The sequence below is a fragment of the Ranitomeya imitator genome, chromosome 3, assembly GCF_032444005.1.
Source record: "Ranitomeya imitator isolate aRanImi1 chromosome 3, aRanImi1.pri, whole genome shotgun sequence".
Taxonomy (NCBI): domain Eukaryota; kingdom Metazoa; phylum Chordata; class Amphibia; order Anura; family Dendrobatidae; genus Ranitomeya; species Ranitomeya imitator.
In genome coordinates, this window is record NC_091284.1 from 454,710,751 (window position 1) to 454,736,560 (window position 25,810).

The 25,810-nt window shown below is 44.9% G+C and overlaps 1 protein-coding gene across 1 annotated transcript in view; it reads left to right on the forward strand.

The window, feature by feature from the left end:
• The window catches only part of LOC138670246 (S-adenosyl-L-methionine-dependent tRNA 4-demethylwyosine synthase TYW1-like), a 348,450-nt gene that overhangs the window by 299,599 nt on the left and 23,041 nt on the right, over positions 1–25,810 (forward strand). Inside the window, exon 14 of the mRNA XM_069757420.1 lies at positions 13,442–13,552. Coding sequence (XP_069613521.1) covers positions 13,442–13,552 — 111 coding nt within the window. The remainder of the gene's footprint in view (positions 1–13,441; positions 13,553–25,810) is intronic.

A 25,810-nucleotide genomic window follows, 5' to 3' on the forward strand; every position in this document is an offset into this window, starting at 1 on the left:
AATTATGGTTTGTTTTTATACTATTCTATGTAGAAAGGAGGAACTCTGTCCACAAGTTATCACTTACCCTTTGGCTAGTTGATTACTTTTGACGATTGGAGTTGCACTTTAAGGCAGGCCCCCAGTTATCACATTGTGACTTATCACTTGAGATCCACTAAATCACAGAACCTCGGATCATGGCTTCCTGGAGTTTTATAACCGTAAGAATGTAAAAACTAATAATGATAAAAACCGTTTTGAGTATTCCACTCCTGTGTGGACCTATGTATATCATTGGTTACAGACTGCAGGACCAGACCACAGAATAGTATGGCGATGAGCATGGCACTATTATTATTTATTTATATAGCACCATTAATTCCATGGTGCTGTACATGAGACAGGGTTACATTAAAATACAAATATTACTTTCAGTAAACAAAACTAACAATGACTGGTACAGAGGGAAGAGGACCCTGCCCTTGTGGGCTTACATTCTACAGGACTACTGTTTCTACTGTGTAATGGTGCACAAGTAGGATCCAATCTGGTCATGGAGTTGATGCATGGAATGCTATCGGCCACCAGGGCTTGTCCCATAAGGCTGGATGATCATACAGTGCATCTCCTCAGGTGGTGGTCTGTAAAGTCTCAAGGAGCCGCAAAATGCTTTTTCCTGAGATCCAACCATAAAATTCAGACTCTGCAGTAGATTAAGGCTTCTTTTACACATACCAGGTTTTTTGCGTCCTTTTACTGCGGGCCTTTTTTGTGGGCCGTATCGCCGCAATTTTCACGGTCTGCCGCACTAACTGACCTCAAATAACTTGTGGATCGTCGTTTTTCTAGTTTCCAATACTATGGAAATAATATTTGAAAAAAAAGGTGTTCCGCAAAACCGGAAGTCATGGTGAACTGCAAAAATTTCCGTAGATTTTTCGACCCCATTGATTTTCAATGTCGGCCGTGTCCGTAAGCCGAGAAAAAGATCAAGCAGGCTCGATTTATTTTTTTTCCACGGCTGTAAACACGGCCATACAGCACACGGCACACCGTGAAATTATTGAGGTCCATTTTTGCGGCCCCATAGAAATCTATTGGGGCCGCAAAAGCGTGCCGCAAAACAACGGTATGTGTAAAAGAAGCCTAAAGAGCTGAGCTCCAAACACTGCTGTTAAAAATGGATAATGCATCTAAATGTTTAAGTGCAGCCACTGCAGTTGCTCGGCATGGGTGGAATGCCATCGTGGCTGGTCAGCCTACCGAATGCCCCAGTCACTGCCATGTTAGCTCTTCTGTGAAGCTCAGCCATAAGCGGAGACAGTTGTCCCATATTCTGCAATATTGTTCTATTGCAATATATAGTATAAGCGATTACCTGTCCTAAAACGACTAAAAAAGTAAAATAATTAAAATCAGCGGTCCCGGTCCAACGCTGCAGCCTCCCTTCCCAGGCTGGTGCGGCTCTCTGTTGTGGTAGTGGCCCTCAGAGCATGCACCGCCCTGGCGGCCATTTTGTCAGAGGCCACCGCATCGCAGGAATGGATCTGCGTAGGCCTCCGAGTATTCACGAAATGCCGACGGAGCCCCGCTGCCCCATAGACTACTGCCGCCCCACAGGACCCCGCATCCCCACGGAGCAGCACCAGCCTGAGATGGGATTTCCCAGAGGCCACTGCACCAGCCTGGATCACCAAACAACCCCTGTGACCACTCCTCCACCCCGGTAAGCTGAGTTCGGACTGTAAGACGACCCCCACTGGACACATTTTTCCGCTATTTTCCTTCTGAAAATTTGGGGTGCGTCTTATGGCCCGAAAAATATGGTTAATGGCTGGAATGTGCTTTTTCTGCAGTCACTGTGACTGGGTGTGTGACTGAGCAGGCCCGGGGCGCAAGACCGGTGAACAATCAAACAAACTTTATTGCTTCGCTTGGAGGATATTCCGCCAAACACAAATTTAATTCCCCAGAGTCTGTAAGTTGGCAACAGGGTAAAATCTGGGTGCACCAACCGGTAGTTTAAAGCCATACAACACTGTTCCTTAGAATATCTATCCAAATCTGGTAGGTTGTGCAAGAAAAACAACAACAACAAAAAAACATTTAACCGATGATCTCCAGTTTCTAAGGCTATGTGCACACGTTGCGGATTGGGGTGCAGAATTTTCTGCACGAAATCCGCATCTCCTGGCAGAAAACGCAGGTGCAGATTTGACATGTTTTTTTAATGCGGATTTTGTGTGTTTTTGATGCGGATTTTCTGCGTTTTTTACCCCTGCGGATTTCTATAATGGAAGTGTTCAGAAGCGTTGCAGTTCCGCACAAAATAAGTGACATGCTACTTCTTTTGATCCGCAGCGGTTTTCATGTGGATTTTTCCGCACCATTAGCACAGCATTTTTTTTTTCTATTGATTTACATTGTATTGTAAATCACTTTGCGGAACTGCAGCGTTTATGCGTGGAAAAATCCACTGCGGATCCGCACTAATTTCGCATCGTGTGCACATAGCCTAAATGTTCATGTAGTGGCACCAGGTTCTGGCCTCAGCAGCAGAAGACGTAGCACCAACAACCAGAGGCCAAACATTTTTTCCTTTTCTACCTTTTTCCTAGGATCAGCCCCCTGTTGGGTAGAAATACTCATTCCCCACCCCCTTAAATACCTGGTACATTAAATTCAAAGCGTGAATGAAGGTCCCTGAATTCCAGTCTTTGGTGACTTCTAAAGTTGTGTATCAGGCAGGCCTCCTGTAGACAGTAGCAAAGACACACAAGCCCCTTCGAGATGCAGGGCGTGGAATGCCAATGGAGGCCTAATTACATTATGGTCCATGGAGGCTAACTGGCATGACACATTATTAGTCAGGTTCCACAGTGTAATCCTGTGATTGTTCTTATGTCTGATGTAGACCTGCTAATGGTGCGCATATTCTGACATTTTTCATTTTGTGTTACAGATGTACCGTATTTGTTTTCTAGCAGGGACCCAAGGCATTCACTAGTAGCCTTAATATCCCACGTCAGAAACTGTTCACTGCCTTCAACCCACGTTTCCAGCATTGGGTGATTTATTTATGAGCAAGGCTTCAGAAATATCCCAGTGTCCTGTAGTAAAATGTGTGACTTGTACATGAACTGGCCATTATCAACCTTGGACTGCAGCAAAGTGCTCTAAAGATGTTGGACTTAAGAAATATATATTTTTTAACATGCCAAATATTTATTTCCCTAGAACCAATGATCTTGTTTTGCTAACAATAAAAGCAGAAAAGCACACCAAGGTTATAAAGCTGTGACTACATGAACAGACTACAAAAGCCTAAAAATGTTCTAATCAAATTCTGTTTTGCATTAGCTTTATCACAGGTAGCAGTATATATGTATGTAGGTGCAGGGCTCCCGCTCCCACCCAACCTAAATCTCTGCTTTGTTTTATGTTCACTCATTGATTTTCACTGTGACCATTACATTAATTTGGCTCAATATAGAAACAGGAATTATAATGTCATTGATTTTGGCTGAAGGGGAAATTGTGCTGTTGGTTCGCAGCAATTTTCTATGTGTTACATCAGTACACTGGTCACAGAGCAGCATGTTACACAGTAATTAAAGGGCCATTAAAATTACTTTTATGGTGAGGGTCACACATTTGTGAACCTGTCAGTCTTTCAACTGAATACAGTTTGCTTACCTAGATTTATACTTGTGTAATTTGAACAAGAATGGTTCCTGTATATGGGAATGGGCAGCGTGATGGCTTTACTTTGCAGTGTTGCTTTGCAACATTATGTATCAGTGGGTAGCACTATTGCTTTGCAGCCCTGGGATCAAATCACCAAGATCAACATATGCAAGGAGTTATGTTCTCCCCATTTTTTTGCTTGGGTTTCCTTGAGTTTACTCCCACACTCTATAGACACACTGATTGGGGCTCACAATCTAAGTTCCCTATAGGGACAGTGATGATATTGTCTGTAAAGTGCTGTGAGATTAATGGCACTGTAAAAGCCAAAAATATAAATAAAACTATTGGGTTTCAAAGGACACGTTTCCTTGTGACATTTCAGCTGTGGAAAAAATACTGTATAATTTACTAGTGATATTTATGTGAAAATGGCACAGTTTAGCCACTCATTTTGGAATTTTTATTGCAGAGGGTGAAATAGGTACTGACCGCTCAGCTTTCCAGTTTATTTAAAACTCTGCATCTGTCAGTATATTCTATGGGTATTTTTACATGTGCATGTGATTTCTTAGGATCTCATACAGTGCTTTTAAAGTGAACCTGACAGCTGATACATGGTGCTCAGTCCATTGGCAGTATGCATTGGGCACTGGCTGTATTATCTCAGCGAGGTATGTATGACTCTGAAATACTGCAGCATTTCCGAGAAAAGCATACTTTAAAAGCTGCCTGGGACCAAACCATACTGTAGAGTAGTCGGACAAGCCCACTTCTGGCTTATTCTTGCCTGCTGCCCTGGATTAACAGGTCTCTGCCTATACGCGCACGTAGGCAGAGAGCTGTCACTCCAGAGTAGTGGGTGGGGAGAAGCAGCTGTTGTCCTGCGTGTCTGACTAGACTACAGCAAGGCTCCATCCCTCTGTGATGAGTTTGTGTGACTCTAGTCACTTCTCACAGCCAAGCCGTGAGTCAGAATGGTCAAGGAGTCCAAGGTCAGAAGCCAGGAGGGTACGTCATTAACAGAAAGAAGAGACAAAAGCATAGTCGGGTAATGTTCTGAGGTCAGAAAACCAGGAGGATAACTGAGCAGAGCAGAAGAGGTTAAACAGACAAAACAAGTCCAAGATCAGGAAACAAAAGAGCAAGCATACAGAACTCAAGGCATAGGAAGCACAAACCTCACTAACTGAATGTACGTCTTGGCAGAGATCTGGGAGAAACAGCTCAGTTAAGTAGCATGGCAATCACCTGGAATAATGAAGACTTGGAGACAGTGGAGGCCTCCCAGTCTTAGTTTGGATATTCGAGCTGTCAATCAACGCACTGACTGCTCAGCACACTCCTGTACAAGATTGGATGACTAAGCTGTCAGTAACTTCATCCCAGACACACTGAGGGGTGGAACTGTGACAGTTTAAGAGCTCTTATTAGCACTGGATGGTTTTTCTGCCTGTGTAATACACAAAAGGCTTACAAGGTTGTCACAACTAGTACTGGACAGTACACAAAGGAACTAGTGGATGATGAACAATGCACAAAGGAACTACCAGATGATGGCCATTGCAGCAGTCATATCTGGAGAAGAGGTGACAAACTCTGCCATTTCAAGAGGAACTGTAGTAGATGCCTATGTCAATGTTGTCACCAAGTATTGTGGGACATTCTGAGACGTGCCTGTTCCAAATTGTAAAATCCAGGTATGTACAGGGGAGAGTCATGCAGACTCATACACTTATGCATCTGTTAAAGCAGATTTGCAAAAGAAAAAAGGACACATACAGATATGAATGATTAAATAATTAGCTGTGTGCTATACCTGGGTGTGCCTATGGACAATAGTGTAAAGCACTCGGATAAACTGAACAAACCAAAGAGACTGAAGAGATGAGGTAAAAATTGTTTGGATAATGGGACAATTTTAATGAAAGTTGCCTTTATTGCAAAACAGGGCATGTGGTGGCGAAGAAGACACTCACAAAAATAAAAAAAATTGTACTTAGCACATAAAAATAATAAATAATGAATGAATAAAAAACAGCATATATCCACCATTAAGTAAGTAAATATAAGTATGACCTAAAAAAATGCAAGGTACTAGCAGCAAAAAGAATAGATGAAAAATAATGCATTTAATTTGGAAATAGAGGTCCCAGAGTCTGGAGGGAAGAGTGGAGAGGCACACAATCCAAGCTGCTTGAGGTTTAGAGTGAAGTTTCCACAGTCAGTGATGGTTTGAGGAGCCGTGTCATCTGCTGGTATAATTCCACAGTGTTTTATCAAAACCAAAGTCAGCGCAGCAGTCTACCAGGAAATTTTAGAGCACTTCATGCTTTCCTCTTTCAACAAGCACTTTGAAGATGGATATTTCATTCTCCAGGAGAACTTGACACTTGTACACACTGCCAAAAGTACCAATACCTGGTATAAAAACACCATTATCACTGTGCTTGATTGGCCAGCAAGCTCGCCTGACCTTAACACCAGAGAATCTATGGGGTATTGTCAAGAGGAAGATGAGACACCAGATCCAACAATGCAGATGAGCTGAAGGCTGCTATCAAAGCAACTGGGCTTCCATAACAAATCAGCCCTAGCTACTGTCTAATTCAGGAGGACAAGACCTTGTACCAAGTTAGTGGTGGTGATGGGACTACAGTATGAAGAATCGAAATGCTTTAGGCCAACGGTATCTGTTAAACTCTGAAAACACATGTAATTCACAGGATAGGGGCTAAATCTACTGGCCTTTTACGTGTTTAGGATTTACCAAGTCTCTTTACTCACGCATTGCACAGCACGCTGTATCCTCCGGATTGCAGCCGGATAAACCAAAGACAGCCTGAGACATAGGGTGTCAGTCTCTTTTGGTTCCTCTTGCCCCTGTGTTGCCTCACACAGGGAGTGCTCTGCAGACAACTGCTCTGTCTGCTTCCCAGACCAACACTGACACACCTCCCCCTATACTACAGGGCTTTTAATCAGTCACTTCTTCTCCATTCTAATCACAGCTACACCTGTGACTTCAATACACCCTCATGGCCTCACTACCCCTCCGTGTGCATTCTGGAGAGCACAAACAGCGCCCCCTAGCTGTAACAGGGGTCACTGCCTCACACTAGACTGATGTTAGGTCTGGTGTTAGCAATTGGTTGTCTCTCTGGGGGCCAGCATAATGGTTGGGTCAGCAGTCTTTTGAATTAGCAGATCCCGGTGTTTTGCACCCGGTTTTGTTGTCGCCACGTAATGTGGAACGTTCTAAGATATTGTGCTTGTTCCAAATTAAATTGTAAAATCCAAGTATGTACACGAGAGTCATACAGACACACACACTTATGTATCTCAACAGAATCGGTCAGTATAGGTTTTCTATGAACATACATTGTAGCAATATAATTGTCTCTGCTTATGTCTAAATATGTGCTGGCATCGGCGAAATAGATTCAATAATTTAGCCAGTTATATACATCATCTAATTGGCTAAAGTTAACATTATCGACACCCAGCTTTAGAGTCTACATGCATCTTAAGGGTCTTGGTGTGGCTCTCACTTATTTCTTTCACTTTCCTAAGTTGTCTGTAATTCTGTTAGACAAAGAAATTCCTTAGACTCCTTATATCAAAACATACAGAGACTCTATTTTGGAAAGCAAGGAGATGCTTGTAGAATAACCAAAATGGAGTCAGGATAGAGAAATAAATACTGCTCTCACATCAACTTTCATCTCCCCATCACTGCAAGTGGTGATAATGGCACATAAAGGAGGAAGAATAGAGTTATATATCATCATGTATACAATGAGTTTTTCTTGTGTTTTGGAAAATGTCTGTTTGGTATTTCAATGTGCAATGCAATAAACATTTGGTTGTCTCAAGCAAAAAAATAGTTTTCGTCCTCTTAAGCGCCAAGATGACATTTCTAAAGGAGACCAGTTATCTCTTGTAGACCTGGGTTAACACTTGTTCTACAAATATTGAGACCACAAAGACTGTGTTATCCTGGATTCATAATGGCCATCCTTCTCTATTATTCTAAAATCTGACCATGTAATCATGGCTTTAGTTTAGTTTTACTTTCTTAAATAAAATATGCACCAGTTTGAGAAGTTAGGTGTTGTGGAGTTGTGTGAGACAAGAGACAGACAAGACAGAGATGACCCAGCAACTGACATCTCAGACTTGTGTGCCTTAGGCAAGCTGCAAATCTGTTGTCAGCAGCAGTTTGAGGAAACTAGTCATTAAGAACCTGAACAGCTAATATGGTCTCTTCTATGCTTCTGGGATATTGTACAGCAGAACATATTCCTGTCTTCATTTAAGATAATATAATACCATAAACTTAATTTTTACACAGTGCAGCACAATTTCAGGATCTGAAAACAACAGTTCTCTGGGCGCTGTGCAGGCGTTCTCCTGAGTATTGATCTTGGTCCAATAAAAAGTGTCCTCACCAAGTCTTAGCCGACCAGTAGCTACAGCAGAAATTTGCATTATGCTTTACCCGAATTCACACTTGAGAGAAATTAGTTGCTTGTGTAGTCTTAAGGTACCTTCACACATAACGATATCGTTAACGATATCGTTGCTATTTGTGACGTAGCAACGATATCGTTAATGAAATCGTTATGTGTGACAGCGACCAACGATCAGGCCCCTGCTGGGAGATCGTTGGTCGCTGAACAAAGTCCAGAACTTTATTTCGTCGCTGGACTCCCTGGAGACATCGCTGGATCGGCGTGTGTGACACCGATCCAGCGATGTCTTCACTGGTAACCAGGGTAAACATCGGGTAACTAAGCGCAGGGCCGCGCTTAGTAACCCGATGTTTACCCTGGTTACATCCTAAAAGTAAAAAAAAAACAAACACTACATACTTACCTACCGCTGTCTGTCCTCCAGCGCTGTGCTCTGCACTCCTCCTGTACTGGCTGTGAGCCGGAAAGCAGAGCGGTGACGTCACCGCTCTGCTTTCCGGCTCCCAGACAGTACAGGAGGAGAGCAGAGAAGCAGAGCGCAGCGCTGGAGGACAGACGGCTGTAGGGAAGTATGTAGTGTTTGTTTTTTTTTACTTTTAGCATGGTAACCAGGGTAAACATCGGGTTACTAAGCGCGGCCCTGCGCTTAGTTACCCGATGTTTACCCTGGTTACCGGCATCGTTGGTCGCTGGAGAGCGGTCTGTGTGACAGCTCTCCAGCGACCAAATAGCGACGCTGCAGCGATCCGGATCGTTGTCGGTATCGCTGCAGCGTCGCTTAATGTGAAGGGGCCTTTAGATGAATTGTTATGTATGCACCAGTGTCTTCAGCTGTTATTCTATACATGGGTTGTATACACAGCATATTGCAATAGTAGAATTGTATAGAATTTTCTGAAAATCTCATCCACACATTGAAGAGAAGATGCGTGTTACATTAAGCTGTGTAATCACAAAGAATTTTTTTTGTGATGGAGTGGGTTAAGCCTATGGTATTTCCTCTGTGAAGTCTGCTTGATTGGGCTATTGTAGATTCCATGTTAAATTTTCACATTTACCTTAAGAGTTTTTATTTGTTGCCATTGCATATATGACAATTGTTGGCTTAAAGGGAACCTTTCAGCAGGATTGTGCACGGTAACCTACAATGTCATATTGGCTATGTTATACAGATTTAAATGTTACATTGGTTGATGAAATCTGTCTTGTGGTTGTTGTTTAATCTTTTATTTTCAGTTTTGAGTTAATGATATGCTCGTGCTCCAGGGCGGGACTTTGTCTTCATGTGGTGCCCTGATGAGCTATTCATAATGAAGACTGCTTACAGATACCGCAGTGACCTGCCCCCTAGTTTTCATGATGAATATTATATATATCTCTCTATGTTGGGGAAAAAAATCCCCTTCTGCAGACAGGCTCCATCTTGGAGGAGGAATTTTTTTCTCCCTCTAGCAAGATGGCGCCACCAGTGCTTGCTCAATAACGGCTATTGGCCGATAGCTGCTAAAGCGCAGGCGGCAGTGGTGCCATCTTGGATGAGGAATTTCTTTTTTCTCTAAAAAGATGGCGCTGCTACTGCACAGGCGCAGCTTCCCCATTTTCAAACTTTTTTTTTAATGAATTTCAGTATAACCGCAAACTATTCAGCGGTCACGTGGTACCGCTCATTAAAGTAATGAATATGGACACGTCTCCACTCCCATAGGCGTGTAGTGCATATTCATTACTTTAATGAGCGGTACCACATGACCGCTGAACACAGAAAGAAGCTGCTGGTCCCGGGACAACAGTGATATGCAGGGACTTGCAGCGACAGTGTAAGCAGAGTGAAAAGGATGGAGGACGACGGGGGAAGCAGAGCGGAGCCATGCATACAAGAGGGGGAAGACAGAGGAGCCATGCACACAATAGCGGGAGGACGGAGGAGCCATGCACACAACAGGGGGGGACGGAGGAGCCATGCACACAACAGGGGGGGTCAGAGGAGCCATGCACACAACGGGGGGGGGGGGGGCGTAGGAGCCATGCACACAACAGGGGGAGGACGGAGGAGCTATGCATGCAATAGGGGGAGCATGTATAATGTCAATTGCACACTCCTTTTGAATTCAAATAAGATTTCTTTTTATTAAAGGTAAAAAATAAGCGCATTCTTTGAATGTCAACGAGTTTCGGCCAACTCGGCCTTTTCATGACAGTTGCTCTCCGCAAGTAATCTCTTCTAGATAGGGATTTTTCTTCCCTGGAGATGCGATTTGTTGAATCTGGAAGGTATAGTTCATGAGATATCCTTGGGTAGATTGATGAATGTGGAATGTCTGTATTTCACATGTCCCGGTCTCCTCTTTTTCTCTGAAGAGGCAATTTGCATTTTTTCTTTCTACTTTCCAAATATTCCTGTGAAGCATCTGAAGGGTTATAAACTTCTTGAATGTGGTTTTGAGTACCTTGAGTGGTGCAGCTTTTAGAATGGTGTCACTTTTGGGTATTTTTTTTATCATATAAGTCACTTCATTTTTTTAGGGACCACTTCACATTTGGTTTTGCAAATTTTATTGTAAAAATGAGAAATCACTTTTGATTTTTAAACCCTTATAACTTCCTAACAAAAAAATCTGTTTCAAAAATTGTGCTGATGTTAAGTAGTCATGTGGGAAATGTTAATTATTAACTGTTTTTTGTGATATGACTGATTTAAGGGCATAAAAATGAAAAGTTTGAAAATTGGTACCCTCAAGGTACCGTCAGGGTATGTGCACACGTCAGGTTTTTTTCCTGACAAAATCCTGAGAATTCTGCCTGAAATCCGCGTTTTTTTCTGCGCGGATTTCTCGCGGAATTTGCACGTTTTTTTTTGCGGATTTTTAGCGTTTTTTTTTTTTCCTGAATGTCCTTTTTGCAATGGAATCCGCAAAAAATCCGCAAAAAGAATGAGCATGTCCGTTCTTTTTGCGGAATGCGTTTTTTTTGCGGAAAAAAAAACGCTAACATATGCACAAAAAATGCGGAATGCATTCTAAAAGATAGGATGCATAATGTTGCTGTTTTTTTACCGGATTTATAGCGTTTTTATAGCGAAAATCCGCAAAAAAAAACGCTAAAAATCCGGACGTGTGCACATACCCTCACACTTAACGATATCGTTGCTTTTTGTGATGTAGCAACGATATCGTTACCGAAATCGTTATACGTGACAGCGACCAACGATCAGGCCCCTGCTGGGAGATCGTTGGTTGCTGGGGAATGATCAGGACTTTATTTTGGTCGCTGATCTCCCGCTGACATCGCTGAATCGGCGTGTGACGCCGATTCAGCGATGTCTTCACTGGTAACCAGGGTAAATATCGGGTTACTAAGCGCAGGGCCGCGTTTAGTAACCCGATGTTTACCCTGGTTACCATTGTAAATGTAAAAAAAAAAACACTACATACTTACATTCCGGTGTCTGGTCACGTCCCTCGCCTTCAGCTTCCCGTACTGACTGTGAGCGCCGGTCGGCCGTAAAGCAGAGCACAGCAGTGACGTCACCGCTCTGCTTTACGGCCGGCGCACCGCTCAGTCAGTGCGGGAAGCTGAAGGCGAGGGACGTGACCAGACACCGGAATGTAAGTATGTAGTGTTTTTTTTTAAACATTTACAATGGTAACCAGGGTAAACATCAGGTTACTAAGCGCGACCCTGCGCTTAGTAACCCGATGTTTACCCTGGTTACCCGGGGACTTAGGCACCGTTGGTCGCTGGAGAGCTGTCTGTGTGACAGCTCTCCAGCGACCAAACAGCGACGCTGCAGCGATCGGCATCGTTGTCTATATCGTTGCAGCGTCGCTTAATGTGACGGTACCTTTAAGGGTATGTTCACACGTTCCTGATTTCCATCCTTTTTTTTTCAGGACTGTTTTTTAAAAAACTGCAGCTCTTGGCAGAAAACGCAGGTCCTTTTTTTGGTCCTTTTTTTGTCCTTTTTTGATGCGTTTTTTGATCCTTTTTTTGATCCTTTTTTTTATGCAGTTTTCTATGCAGAGTCTGAAAATACCCTAACCCTACCCCTAACCCTAACCCTATTCTAACCTTAGTGGGGAAAAAAAAAAAATTCTTAATTTTTTTTTATTGTCCCTACCTATGGGGGTGACAAAGGGGGGGGGGGGGGTCATTTACTATTTTTTTTATTTTGATCACTGAGATAGATTATATCTCAGTGATCAAAATGCACTTTGGAACGAATCTGCCGGCCGGCAGATTCGGCGGGCGCACTGCGCATGCGCCCGCCATTTTGCAAGATGGCGGCGCCCAGGGAGAAGACGGCCGGATGGACACCGGGACGCCGGGTAAGTATAAGGGGGGGGGGGAGATTAGGGCACGGGGGGGCATCGGAGCACTGGGGGGGGCATCGGAGCACGGGGCGGTGGGATTGGAGCACGGGGGGCGGGATCGGAGCACGGGGGGGCAGCCACACTCCGCCCACGCACTTCCGCCCGCTTCCCCGCACTTCCTGCTGCAGCGGTTCTGCACCACAAACCGCAGTAAAACCCGCAGAGATTTTTTTTTCATCTGCGGGTTTTACTGCGGGTTTGACCTCACAATGGAGGTCAATGGGTGCAGAACCGCTGCGGCTCCGAAAAAAGAAGTGACATGGTACTTCTTTTTTCCCGCAGCTATTCAGCGCGGCTTTTTTTTTTATTTTCCGCATTGTGGGCACAGCAGTTCCTGTTTTCCATAGGGTACAATGTAATGTACCCTGCATGGAAAACAGCTGCGGACCCGCAGCGGGAAAATCGCGGCAATTCCGCATGAAAAAAAGGATCGTGTGAACATGGCCTAAAGGGCTTAGAAATAAAAAGGCACCAATGGAATAATGCATCGTGGCCTTATTGTGTTTTTTGTTTTTTTTGCCATGGGTCAACTCACTTTCTGCATTGGAAGCTTTCAATCCAATATCTGGTTTTGGATATTCACAGCCAAACAAAATCATATTTGTAAGTTAATGAACGATTTTTGGACTCTGATCTCTTTGCCTGTGTCCATTTTTTGCACAAAATAGCATGGTACAAATTATGCTATTTTATTTAGCAAAGAAAAAAACCTCACCCCTGCAAATTGTAACAAACTGAACGATTTCCTGCTAAACCTAAATACTATAGCTAAATTTACACTTACATGTGGTTTATGTACGCTTGCATTATTTAATTGTAAATGATTGACATTGTTGCTCTGGTATTGGTCACAACAATATGTGAGGATGTTTCTTTTCATGCTCAAATGTGTAAAATTAATTAGTGGATTTTTCTTGTGTTTAATAGCAACAACGAACAGTATACAGATTAACCCTTGTAAAAGCATGGAATGTGGATGAGCTTAAAGCCTACGCAGACCTGGTGAACCTTGGAAAGCCAGACTTCATAGAAGTTAAGGTAAGACCCTATTTATATACATATGTAATATACACAGGGCTGCCACTAGAAATTTCGGGGCCCCATACTGGCAAAATTTTCGGGGCCCCCTTGAGACTCCGCCCAGGCTCCACCCTAGCCCCGCCTCCAGGCTCCACCCCTCGAACTGTCCACAGTCCCACCGCTCTCTCTTGGAAAAACTCCACTTCTCACCAATCACACATTAACAGTTCCCATCACCAGATCACACATATAGCAGGCAGCTTTTGTTTTGGCCAAAAGATTTTTTAAGCCGCCACCATAACACGGTAGACACTTTTGGCCGGGCCCTACTCTGCTGTAACCTATTAAATATTTGTTAAAATATGCAATACAATTTAGGTATATTTTTATTTATTTTTCAATTTTTAAAATGCCCAATAATATCACATAGAAGGAACAAATACCACAACACCATGACCAGATGACATATTACCACCACAGTGATCGAATAATATCACATACAAGGAACAAATACCACAACACCATGACCAGACCACATATTACCACCACAGTGATCGAATAATATCACATACAAGGAACAAATACCACAACACCATGTCCAGACCACATATTACCACCACATAGTGACTGAATACTACAATTCTGATCAGTAATTTTTAAAAAAGCACCATACTATCACCATAAGTGCCATTATACACAGGAGATCTGTACTTAGTATGCAGTGTCTGTGTACAGATAATATAGTGATCACTAGTGAAATTATACACAGGAGCTCTGTATACAGTGTATAGTGTCAGTGTATAGGTAACACACTGACTCACCAGTGACGTCTCTAGGTGAAGTCCTTCATCTTTCATCCAGCACAGACCGCCATCATTTCATCCAGCCAGGACTTCTCTCTGCAGGAAATAACACAGTTATCTCGAGCTCCGCTTGCAGAACACATTACTTAATTTTTCACAACTTCTACATTACACCACATGAAGAAGGCGACATAGTATCACTCTATACAGTAACAGGACCCCCCCCCATTTAAAACAGTATACTCAAAAAATAAAATAAATACATCACTGCAGTAATAATATCCCTAAATTAGCCCCTATGGTATTAATAATATCACCCAGCCTGGCCCCGTGTGTCTCATTCCTGGCGTCAGCCAGATATTCTCCCATCCTGCCCTCATGAGTATCCATTCTGCCCCATATGATCTCCTTATCCTGCCCCATATGATCGCCCCATGTGATCTCTCCATCCTGCCCCATCTGTCTCCATCATATCCATCCTGCCCCATGATCCTGCACGATCTGTCTCCAATTCTGCCCCCAGTGTCTCCAATCATGCCCCATGTCTCCATTCTGCCCCCTATGTCTCCAACCATGCCCCCATGTCTGCAATCCTGACACTTGTCTCCAATCATGCCCCCTGTGTCTCCATTCTGCCCCATCTGTCTCCAATCCTGCCCCATCTGTCTCCAGTCATGCCCCCATGTCTTTCATCCTGCCCCGTGTCTCCAATCATGCCCCGTATCTCCATTCTGCCCCGTGTCTCGCATTCTGCCCCTGGGTCTCACAGTCTGCCCCTGTGTCCAGCATTCTGCACCTGTCACTGTGTCCAGCATTTCTGCCCCACTGTGTCCAGCATTCTGCCCCAATGTCCAGCATTCTGCCCCTGTCACTGTGTCCAGCATTTCTGCCCCTGTCTCCAGCATTCTGCCCCACTGTGTGTCCAGCATTCTGCCCCACTGTGTGTCCAGCATTCTGCCCCACTGTGTGTCCAGCATTCTGCCCCACTGTGTGTCCAGCATTCTGCCCCACTGTGTCCAGCATTTTGCCCCACTGTGTGTCCAGCATTCTGCCCCACTGTGTGTCCAGCATTCTGCCCCACTGTGTGTCCAGCATTTCTGCCCCTGTGTCCAGCATTTCTGCCCCTGTGTGTCCAGCATTTCTGCCCCTGTGTGTCCAGCATTTCTGCCCCACTGTGTCCAGCATTTCTGCCCCACTGTGTCCAGCATTTCTGCCCCACTGTGTCCAGCATTTCTGCCCCACTGTGTCCAGCATTTCTGCCCCACTGTGTCCAGCATTTCTGCCCCACTGTGTCCAGCATTTCTGCCCCACTGTGTCCAGCATTTCTGCCCCACTGTGTCCAGCATTTCTGCCCCACTGTGTCCAGCATTTCTGCCCCACTGTGTCCAGCATTCTGCCCCACTGTGTCCACCATTCTGCCCCACTGTGTCCGGCATTTCTGCCCCTGTGTCACTGTGTCCAGCATTCTGCCCCACTGTGTCCAGCATTCTGCCCCTGTGTGTCCACCATTCTGCCCCACTGTGTCCAGCATTTCTGCCCCACTGTGTCCAGCATTTCTGCCCCACTGTGTCCAGCATTCTGCCCCACTGTGTCTACCATTCTGCCCCTGTGTGTCCGGCATTTCTGCCCCTGTGTGTCCAGCATTCTGCCCCACTGTGTCCACCATTCTGCCCCTGTGTGTCCAGCATTCTGCCCCTGTGTGTCCGGCATTTCTGCCCCTGTGTGTCCACCATTCTGCCCCTGTGTGTCCACCATTCTGCCCCACTGTGTCCAGCATTTCTGCCCCACTGTGTCCAGCATTTCTGCCCCTGTGTGTCCACCATTCTGCCCCTGTGTGTCCACCATTCTGCCCCTGTGTGTCCACCATTCTGCCCCACTGTGTCCAGCATTTCTGCCCCTGTGTGTCCACCATTCTGCCCCTGTGTGTCCAGCATTTCTGCCCCTGTGTGTCCATCATCCTGCCCCCCGGGCCCCCCTGGATCGCAGCAGCTCTCAAAGAAAGAAAAAAAACACAACTTCTTACCTGGCCAAGCTCCAGCGCCGGGTGAAGCTCCCTCTCCAGGCTCCACACAGACGCACTCGCCGCCGGGCCCGGCGGCTGACAATGACGTCAGACGCCGGCGGCGGCGAGTGCGCACTGCGGCCCTATTCAGCCGCCAGCCTCAGACTGGCTGGCGGCTGTTAACTATTGACGTGCGGGCGCGGGCCCGCACGTCAATAGTGTGCCGCTGCCGCAGCGCCTGCAGGGGGGGCCCGGTGACCAGATGAGACGGGGCCCGATGCGGGCCCCCTCTGCTCACCGGGCCCCATACGCCAGTCACGGCTGTCATGCCCTGATGGCGGCCCTGAATATACACACTTGCACAGTACTGGGAGGTGGGTATGATGAGGTTTTACAGAAGCTTTGGTAGATATAGTGAGGTTCCGTAGCAGCTGAAGTGGGTTTAATGAGCTGTGCAGGGGCAGACACTGACATCTTGGAGCCCCTGTGCAAGAATTCTTTGGACTTCCCTCCATTTATGGTGACAAAGCTACAGATTGTGTGTGTGTGTGTGTCTACAGCGAAGACATCGGGATGTCCTTCGGACTGGTAAAGTGCGGCCTGTTGGTAGTAAAGAGAGGCATGGTAGTCAAGACTGATAGAGTGGAATTACCAGCAGGGCACATAGCAGATGTACAGACATTCTACAGTACCTTGGCATCCCACAGGGATATGGTAACCATGATGAGGAGGCAAGGAAAGCAGCAACATCCAAATACGATCAAAGGGTAAGACAGGTCCTGAAGAGCCAGCTCAATGGGAAGTATAAAATCCACGTCATCAATATATATGCCCTGCCAGTTATCAGATACCCTGCTGGAGTAGTGTGCTGACCAAAAGAGGAGGTTGAAGATGCAGATGTGATCACACGAAAGCTCCTCACAATGCATGGAGGTCTCCACCCTAAGTCTTAACACACAAACAGGGCCAGACTGGCCATCGGGCAGTTCTGGCAAATGCCAGAAGGGCCGGTGGATGTCGTGGGCCGCTCGCCAGCGCCGACTGCTCCTCCCCGCCGCCGCTGACTTACCCCCCCCCGCCAGCGCAGCCGCATTCAACTATACCGGTGTCTGGCGTTGGTACAGTTGAATGCAATGATAGAGGAGACGCTCCTTCTCCCATCATTCCCCGCTCTGCCTGGCGCTGACACTGCGGGTGCGCGATGACGTAAAATCATTGCGCACCTGCTGTGTGACCGGGCAGACTGCAGCTGCTGAGACCGGAGCCAGGAGCAGCGCTGGGCACAAGGAGAGGTAAGTGTTTTTTTGTTTGTTTGTTTTTTAAATATATCACTGAGTGATAACTGGATTGTGGGGCTATTGGGGGGGCTGCATTACATTCTATGGGGGCTGGCTGTACTACATTCTATGGGGGCTGTGCTGCATTACCTACTATGGGGGCTGTGCTGCATTACCTACTATGGGGGCTGGCTGCATTACATTCTATGGGGGCTGGACTGCGTTACATTCTATGGGGGGCAGTGCTGCATTACATTCTATAGGGGCTGTGCTGCATTACATTCTATGGGGGGCTGGCTGCATTACATTCTATGGGGGGCTGGCTGCATTACATTCTATGGGGGAGGGCTGTATTACATTCTATGGGGTGCTGTATTTTATTCTATGGAGGGGCTACGTTATATTCTATGGGGGGCTGCATTATGCTCTGAGGGGGCTACCATATATTATACATGCAGGGGCTGTATTATACTATGAGGGGGCTGCATTATATTCTCAGGGGGGTTACAGTATACTCAGAGGGCTACAATATATTCTGTGGGGTGGCTGCATTATACTCTGGGGTGGCATCATTATACTAAATGTGGGCTGCATTATACTGTATCGAGGACTATGGGGAATACATTATACTATATGAAGAACTATGGGAAGTGAATTGTACTACATGGAAGACAATGTCGGGGCATTATACTATATGGAGCACTATGAGGAGTGTATTATACTATTTCGAGGTCTGAGGAATGTATTATACTGTTTGGAGGACTGAGGGGTGTATTATACTATATGGAGGAATTGCAGTGTATTTTAATATATGGAGGTCTATGAGGAGTGTATTATACTATATGGAGGACTATGTGGAGTGTATTATACTATATGGAGGACTAAGGAGTGTATTATACTATATGGAGGACTGAGGTGCACATTATAATATATGGAGGACTATGGGGTGTATTATACTAAACAAGCAAAATGCTGCCTATTCATCGAGTGATTGGATTGTTTATGTAGGAACAGAAATCCTTGTTCTCAGCAGCACATCGCTGGTGTAAACTGTAGTTGTGCTGCTGATAACATGATACTGTATGGGGACAGATTGATCTAATTGTGATTGTTCTGGTCCCTTCATTCTTTCTCAGTTCGTGTAAAGAGGCTGGGAAACAAGCGAACGACTTCACTATTGTCGATCACACTCGTTCAGTGGCCTGAGATCAGCCCATGTAAATACAGCAGAAATTCTTCGCAGGGAGACCAGGCAGGGATAATGACAGTTGTAGTTAGCACCCGGCGCCTGGGAATAGCGCTAACGCTACTGCTTTTCCCAGCTGCCAGAGCATTTAATTCTGGTACAGTACAGGCCTAAAGTTTGGACACACCTTCTCATTTAACCCCTATCTGACCTTGGACGGGATAGTACGTCCAAGGTCAGATCCCCTGCTTTGATGCAGGGCTCCGCGGTGAGCCCGCACCAAAGCCGGGACATGTCAGCTGTTTTGAACAGCTGACATGTGCCCGTAATAGGCGCGGGCAGAATCGCGATCTGCCCGCACCTATTAACTAGTTAAATGCCGCTGTCAGACGCAGACAGCGGCATTTAACTACCGCTTCCGGCCGGGCGGCCGGAAATGACGTCATCGCCGACCCCCGTCACATGATCGGGGGTCGGCGATGCGTCTCCATTGTAACCATAGAGGTCCTTGAGACATCTATGGTTACTGATCGCCGGTGGCTGTGAGTGCCACCCTGTGGTCGGCGCTCACAGCACACCTCCATTTCTGCTACATAGCAGCAATCAGCAGATCGCTGCTATGTAGCAGAGGTGATCGCGTTGTGCCTGCTTCTAGCCTCCCATGGAGGCTATCTAAGCATGGCAAAAGTAAAAAAAAAAAAAAGTTGAGAAAAATGTTAAAAAAATAAAAAAAAATATAAAAGTTTAAATCACCCCCCTTTCGCCCCAATCAAAATAAATCAATAAAAAAAATATCAAATCTACACATATTTGGTATCGCCGCGCTCAGAATCGCCCGATCTATTAATTAAAAAAAAGCATTAACCTGATCGCTAAACGGCGTAGTGGGAAAAAAATTCGAAACACCAGAGTTACGTTTTTTTGGTCGCCGCGACATTGCATTAAAATGCAATAACAGGCGATCAAAAGAACGTACCTGCACCGAAATGCTATCATTAAAAACGTCATCTCGGCACGCAAAAAATAAGCCCTCAACCGACCCCAGATCACGAAAAATGGAGACGCTACGAGTATCGGAAAATGGCGCAATTTTTTATTTTATTTTTTTTAGCAAAGTTTGGAATTTTTTTTCACCACTTAGATTAAAAATAACCTAGTCATGTTAGGTGTCTACGAACTCGTACTGACCTGCAAAATCATAATGTCAAGTCAGTTTTAGCATTTAGTGAACCTAGCAAAAAAGCCAAACAAACAACAAGTGTGGGATTGCACTTTTTTTGCAATTTCACCGCACTTGGAATTTTTTTCCCGTTTTCTAGTACACGACATGCTAAAACAAATGATGTCGTTCAAAAGTACAACTCGTCCTGCAAAAAATAAGCCCTCACATGGCCAAATTGACGGAAAAAAAAAAGTTATGGCTCTGGGAAGGAGGGGAGCGAAAAACGAACACGGAAAAATGAAAAATCCCATGGTCATGAAGGGGTTAAAGATTTTTTCTGTATTTTCATGACTATGAAAATTGTACATTCACACTGAAGGCATCAAAACTATGAAGTAACACATGTGGAATTATATACTTAACAAAAAAGTGTGAAACAACTGAAAATATGTCTTATATTCTAGGTTCTTCAAAGTAGCCACCTTTTGCTTTGATGACTGCTTTGCACACTCTTGGCATTCTCTTGATGGGCTTCAAGAGGTAGTCACCGGAAATGGTTTTCACTTCACAGGTGTGCCCTGTCAGGTTTAATAAGTGGGATTTCTTGCCTTATAAATGGGGTTGGGACCATCAGTTATGTTGTGCAGAAGTCTGGTGGATACAAAGCTGATAGTCCTACTGAGTAGACTGTTAGCTGCTTTTTTTCTTGCCAGAATACAAATTCTAAGTTAAAAAAAAGAATGGCCATCATTACTTTAAGAAATGAAGGTCCGTCAGTCTGAAAAATTGGGAAAACTTTGAAAGTGTCCCCAAGTGCAGTGGCAAAAACCATCAAGTGCTGCAAAGAAACTGGCTTACATGAGGACCGCCCCAGGAAAGGAAGACCAAGAGTCACCGCTGCTTCTGAGGATAAATTTATCTGAGTCACCAGCCTAAGAAATCGCAGGTTAACAGCAGCTCAGATTAGAGACCAGGTCAATGTCACACAGAGTTCTAGCAGCAGACACATCTCTACAACAACTCTTAAGAGGAGACTTTGTGCAGCAGGCCTTCATGGTAAAATAGCTGCTAGGAAACCACTGCTAAGGACAGGCAACAAGCAGAAGAGACTTGTTTTGGCTAAAGAACACAATAAATGAACAATAGACCAGTGGAAATCTGTGCTTTGGTCTGATGAGTCCAAATTTGAGATCTTTGGTTCCAACCACCGTGTCTTTGTGTGACGCAGAAAAGGTGAACGGATGGACTCTACATGCCTGGTTCCCACCGTGAAGCATGGAGGAGGAGGTGTGATGGTCTGGGGTGCTTTGCTGGTGACACTGTTGGGGATTTATTCAAAATTGAAGGCATACTGAACCAGCATGGCTACCACAGCATCTTGCAGCGACATGTTATTCCATCCAGTTTGTGTTTAGTTGGACCATCATTTATTTTTCAACAGGACAATGACCCCAAACACACCTCCAGGCTGTGTAAGGGCTATTTGACCAAGAAGGAGAGTGATGGGATGCTATGCCAGATGACCTGGCCTCCACAGTCACCAGGCTTGAATCCAATCGAGATGGTTTGGGGTGAGCTGGACCGCAGAGTGAAGGCAAAAGGGCCAACAAAGTGCTAAGCATCTCTGGGAACTCCTTCAAGATTGTTAGAAGACCATTTCCGGTGACTACCTCTTGAAGTTCATCAAGAGAATGCCAAGAGTGTGCAAAGCAGTCATCAAAGAAAAAGGTGGCTAATTTGAAGAACCTAGAATATAAGACAATTTCAGTTGTTTCACACTTTTTTGTTAACTATATAATTCCACAAGTGTTAATTCATAGTTTTGATGCCTTCAATGTGAATGTACAATTTTCATAGACATGAAAATAAAGAAAAATCTTTAATTGAGAAGGTGTGTCCAAACTTTTGGTCTGTACTGTATGTGTAATGATTTTTAGGGTTGATGTCAGCTGGGTAATGTCAGCTGCTATCAATCCCTGGTGTAAGTAATGGAGAGGTGTCTTTTGGACATCCCCACTACTAGCCCAGACCTGGAGAGATCCAGCGACTCTGAAGAGCAGTGACGGTAGTAACAATACCGCTCTTCAGTCGCCAAGCTCAGCGCAGGACCTGGAATATCTGAAGAGCAGTGACGTTACTGATGTCACCGCTCTTCAGAGTCACCGAGTCTCATGCTGCGCAGCGGAAGCAAAAGTGGCTGTAGGCAAAGTTTATGGAGCATCAGAATGAGGTTCCATAGCCTTTGGTCGTCTCAATCCCTTCATTATCTACAAGATCCAGTTATGTAGGTAAAGTAGCGGCTTTTCTTGGTACTGCAACTGAAAGCAATAAAAAGGACCGAGCTGTTATGCTGGATACAGCTGTGATTATATGTTATATAGTCGTGTTACACTCCCCTCACTTCTTGTAACCTACAAGTGTACAAAGATATCCTACAGTCACCATGTGATAAGTGGGCCTGTGTACCTTCAAATGCCAGGGCTGAATTTTAGTCTGTCTGGCTCTGCACACAAAGATTGTATACTAACAGAAAGGAGGATGGTCGAGGCTTGATAAGCATCCAAGCCACCATCATGGATGAAACAAGGAGTAATAATAATCTGTATTTTTATATAGCGCTAACATATTCCGCAGCGCTTTACAGTTTGCACACATTATCATCGCTGTCCCTGACAGGGCTCACAATCTAAATTCCCTATCAGTATGTCTTTGGAATGTGGGAGGAAACCGGAGTACCCGGAGGAAACCCATATGCAAACACGGAGAGAACATACAAACTCTTTGCAGATGTTGTTCTTGGTGTGGTTTGAACCCAGGACTCCAGCGCTGCAAGGCTGCAGTGCTAACCACTGTGCCACCGTGGTGCCTGAGTATCCAGGAATACATCAGGAAAATGGCACCAAAAGATGAGGTGCTGAGAGAAAGCCTAAGGCAGCAACAACAACAGACCTGGAAGGAAGAACAGGAACATGAAGCGCCATGGCAAGATAAGCCGCTTTGTGGGATGTACCATCGACAGATAATGGAGGTGGCTGACATGGAGAAATCCAACCAATGGCTGGAGAAAGTAGAGAGGCCCTAATCATAGCTGCACAAGAGCAAGCACCAAGTACCAGATCCATAGAAGCCGGAATCTACCAAACAAGACAAGACCCAAGGTGCAGACTATGCAAAGAACAGCGTATACCGAACGCCACAACCAAGTAGCGGGAATTGTATACAGGAACATCTGCACAGTATATGAGCTAAGCCCCCCTAAGTCCAAGTGGGAGACCCCAGAAAAAGTGGTGGAGAATGAAAGGGCTAAAATCCTATGGGACTTCAAGATCCAGATGGATAAAAAAGTGTTGGCTAACCAACCAGACATTGTGATAGTAGACAAGGGTCAGAAGACAGCAATAATAATAGATGTGGCAGTGCCAAGTGACAGCAACATCAGAAAGAAGTAATATGAGAAACTGGAGAAATACCAAGGCCTCAAAGGAGAGCTGGACAAGATGTGGAAGGTGAAGGCAACAGTGATTCCAGTGGTGATAGGAGCACTTGGAGCAGTGACCCTAAGTTGGAAGAATGGTTGCAACAGATCCCAGGAGCAACATCTGAGCTCTGTCCAGAAAAGCGTAATGCTGGGAATAGCTAAGATCCTGCGCATAACTCTCAAACTCCCAGGCCTCTGGTAGAAGACCCGAAAATGAGAAAGGACAACATCTTACATAGCCTCCTTTTATTATATATATTGCCATCTCTTATTACACAGTGCCCTTGTTTAAAAAATAAACAAAGAAAAGTAACAAGAATAAGCTATGTATGGGACAGCACTGTACATAACATCATGTAATAAGGGGCGGCACCATATATAACTAGATAGGATAGTACGTAATATGGGATAGTGTTATATATAATGAAAGAGGAAGAATTATCACGTCACACAGTGCAGTGTGAGGCAGTGACCGGTGCTACCTGTAGGGGTCGCTGTATGTTCTTGCCAGGATGCGTAAGCCGGCGTATGGAGGCCATGATTGTTCATTGCAGTCACAAGTGTAGCTGTGATTGCAATGCGGAATAAAAATAAGTGTTAGTCTTGGGCATGTTAGTGTCCAAGGCAGAGTTGGGAATACCTGCTCTGGGGGTTTTGTATTTTGAAACTAGACCGCAGGGTGGTAGTCGTGCAGTCTGTTTCATACCAGGCCCGGGTTTTCCATGTGGCTGAAGGCTACAGATCCCAGTTATAATCCCTGCAGTAAAGGGTTTCGGTGTGTCAGTTATAGACCGTATCAGTCTGGTGTATGCTAGAAGGCAGAACAGTCGGCTCTGCAGAGCTCCTGTGTGAGGCAACATAGACAAGCGGAGCCAAGCAACCAGGGAAGCTGAGACGCCTGGCACCCACAGCGTGAACGGCGTTGCAGTTGCCCACGGTAACTGGCCAGAGGAGGACTGGCATGTTTAGTGACTGTAATCTGGAGAATGTTTCCCGGCTGCAACCTGAAGCCTACTTGGTACTATGTAATGCTATGAATTGGACATTAATGCTGTGAAGTAACCGCATTAGGACAGGGTCACACTAGCGTAGAATACGGATGATTGCTATGCGAGAAAACATCGCATAGCACTCAGACCAGTGTTAATCTATGGGGCAGCTCACATCTCCGTATTTTTTCTCTGACGTATTCTACATGCATGTAAAATCACAGCATGCTGTAATTTTACACGTATATCGGCTGAGTCTCGCTAATGCAAGCCAATGGGTGCGAGAAAACATCGGACACCACATGGACCCTTTAAAAAGCTTTGTAGTATGACTTTTGATTCTGGTTTGGCTTTTATCCTAATTTGCAGACACGATGTTTTGGGGTATTGTCGCTCGTCAGTGCAAAGTAGGAGATCTGATTTGGCTAGGTGAGAGGCTAAGACTAGAATATAAGGGGTAAGATTTCGCCAGGACTGGCAGGCCAGTTTGAAGAGACTTAAACGCCTTCATACTCCTCTGGAAAATGAAGTATGCAAATTGTGTAATGCTAGTTTCTGAAACTTTGTGGTCATATTTTACTTCAGTGCTTGTTTGTAGCACCTGATATCTCTATCCGCAGGCCTAATCCTTTCCACATAGTCTACGTCTTTACCCACCGATATAGTCTGACCCCTCTCTCACATGTATAACCCTTTATTTGCTGTTTTTTCCTCCTTCCTTGTCTCTATTTTAAATGTTCTGCCACACCTGCAAGTATTCGGTCTTCAAGCACACTAGACTACTTCCATTCAGGTGTGATTTAGCTGCAAAATGCAGATTGTACCCCAATGAAAAGTAAGCCCAAGGCTCTAGGAGCCTAAATCAGTCTGCACTGCACAAGACTTTACACCAGCACTTTACTTCTTAAGGCTAAGTTCACACTAGCCTTTTTTGATGCGTTTTTTATGCTTATCAGCTGGTTTTTACGGTACTAGCAAAGCTTATGAGATCTCAGAAATCTCATGCACAAACATGGTTTTTTTTGTAATAAGCATTTTGTGCTTTGCATGGTTTTTTGGACAGAGCATGTCACTTCACTTTCAGGTATCATGTTTTGCTGCTTTCTTTGTGCAAATACCTGATTCTGTGGAATTGACTTATTTTTTAGCACTAACTTTCAGTATGCACAAGAGAAATCTAGCTTGCCAAAACAGCCACAAAACGCATCAAAAACATTTTTTTTTTGGCAGCTTCTTTCCTGCCAAGTGATTGTGATGTGCTGCAGAAAAAAGGCTGGAAAAACACCTAGTGTGAACTTACCGTACTCTTAGTTCCTGTTGTGTTTCCTGTGATTCCCATGGCACAAGCAGTTTTCCAGAGTCTACCTTGGAGATTCTTC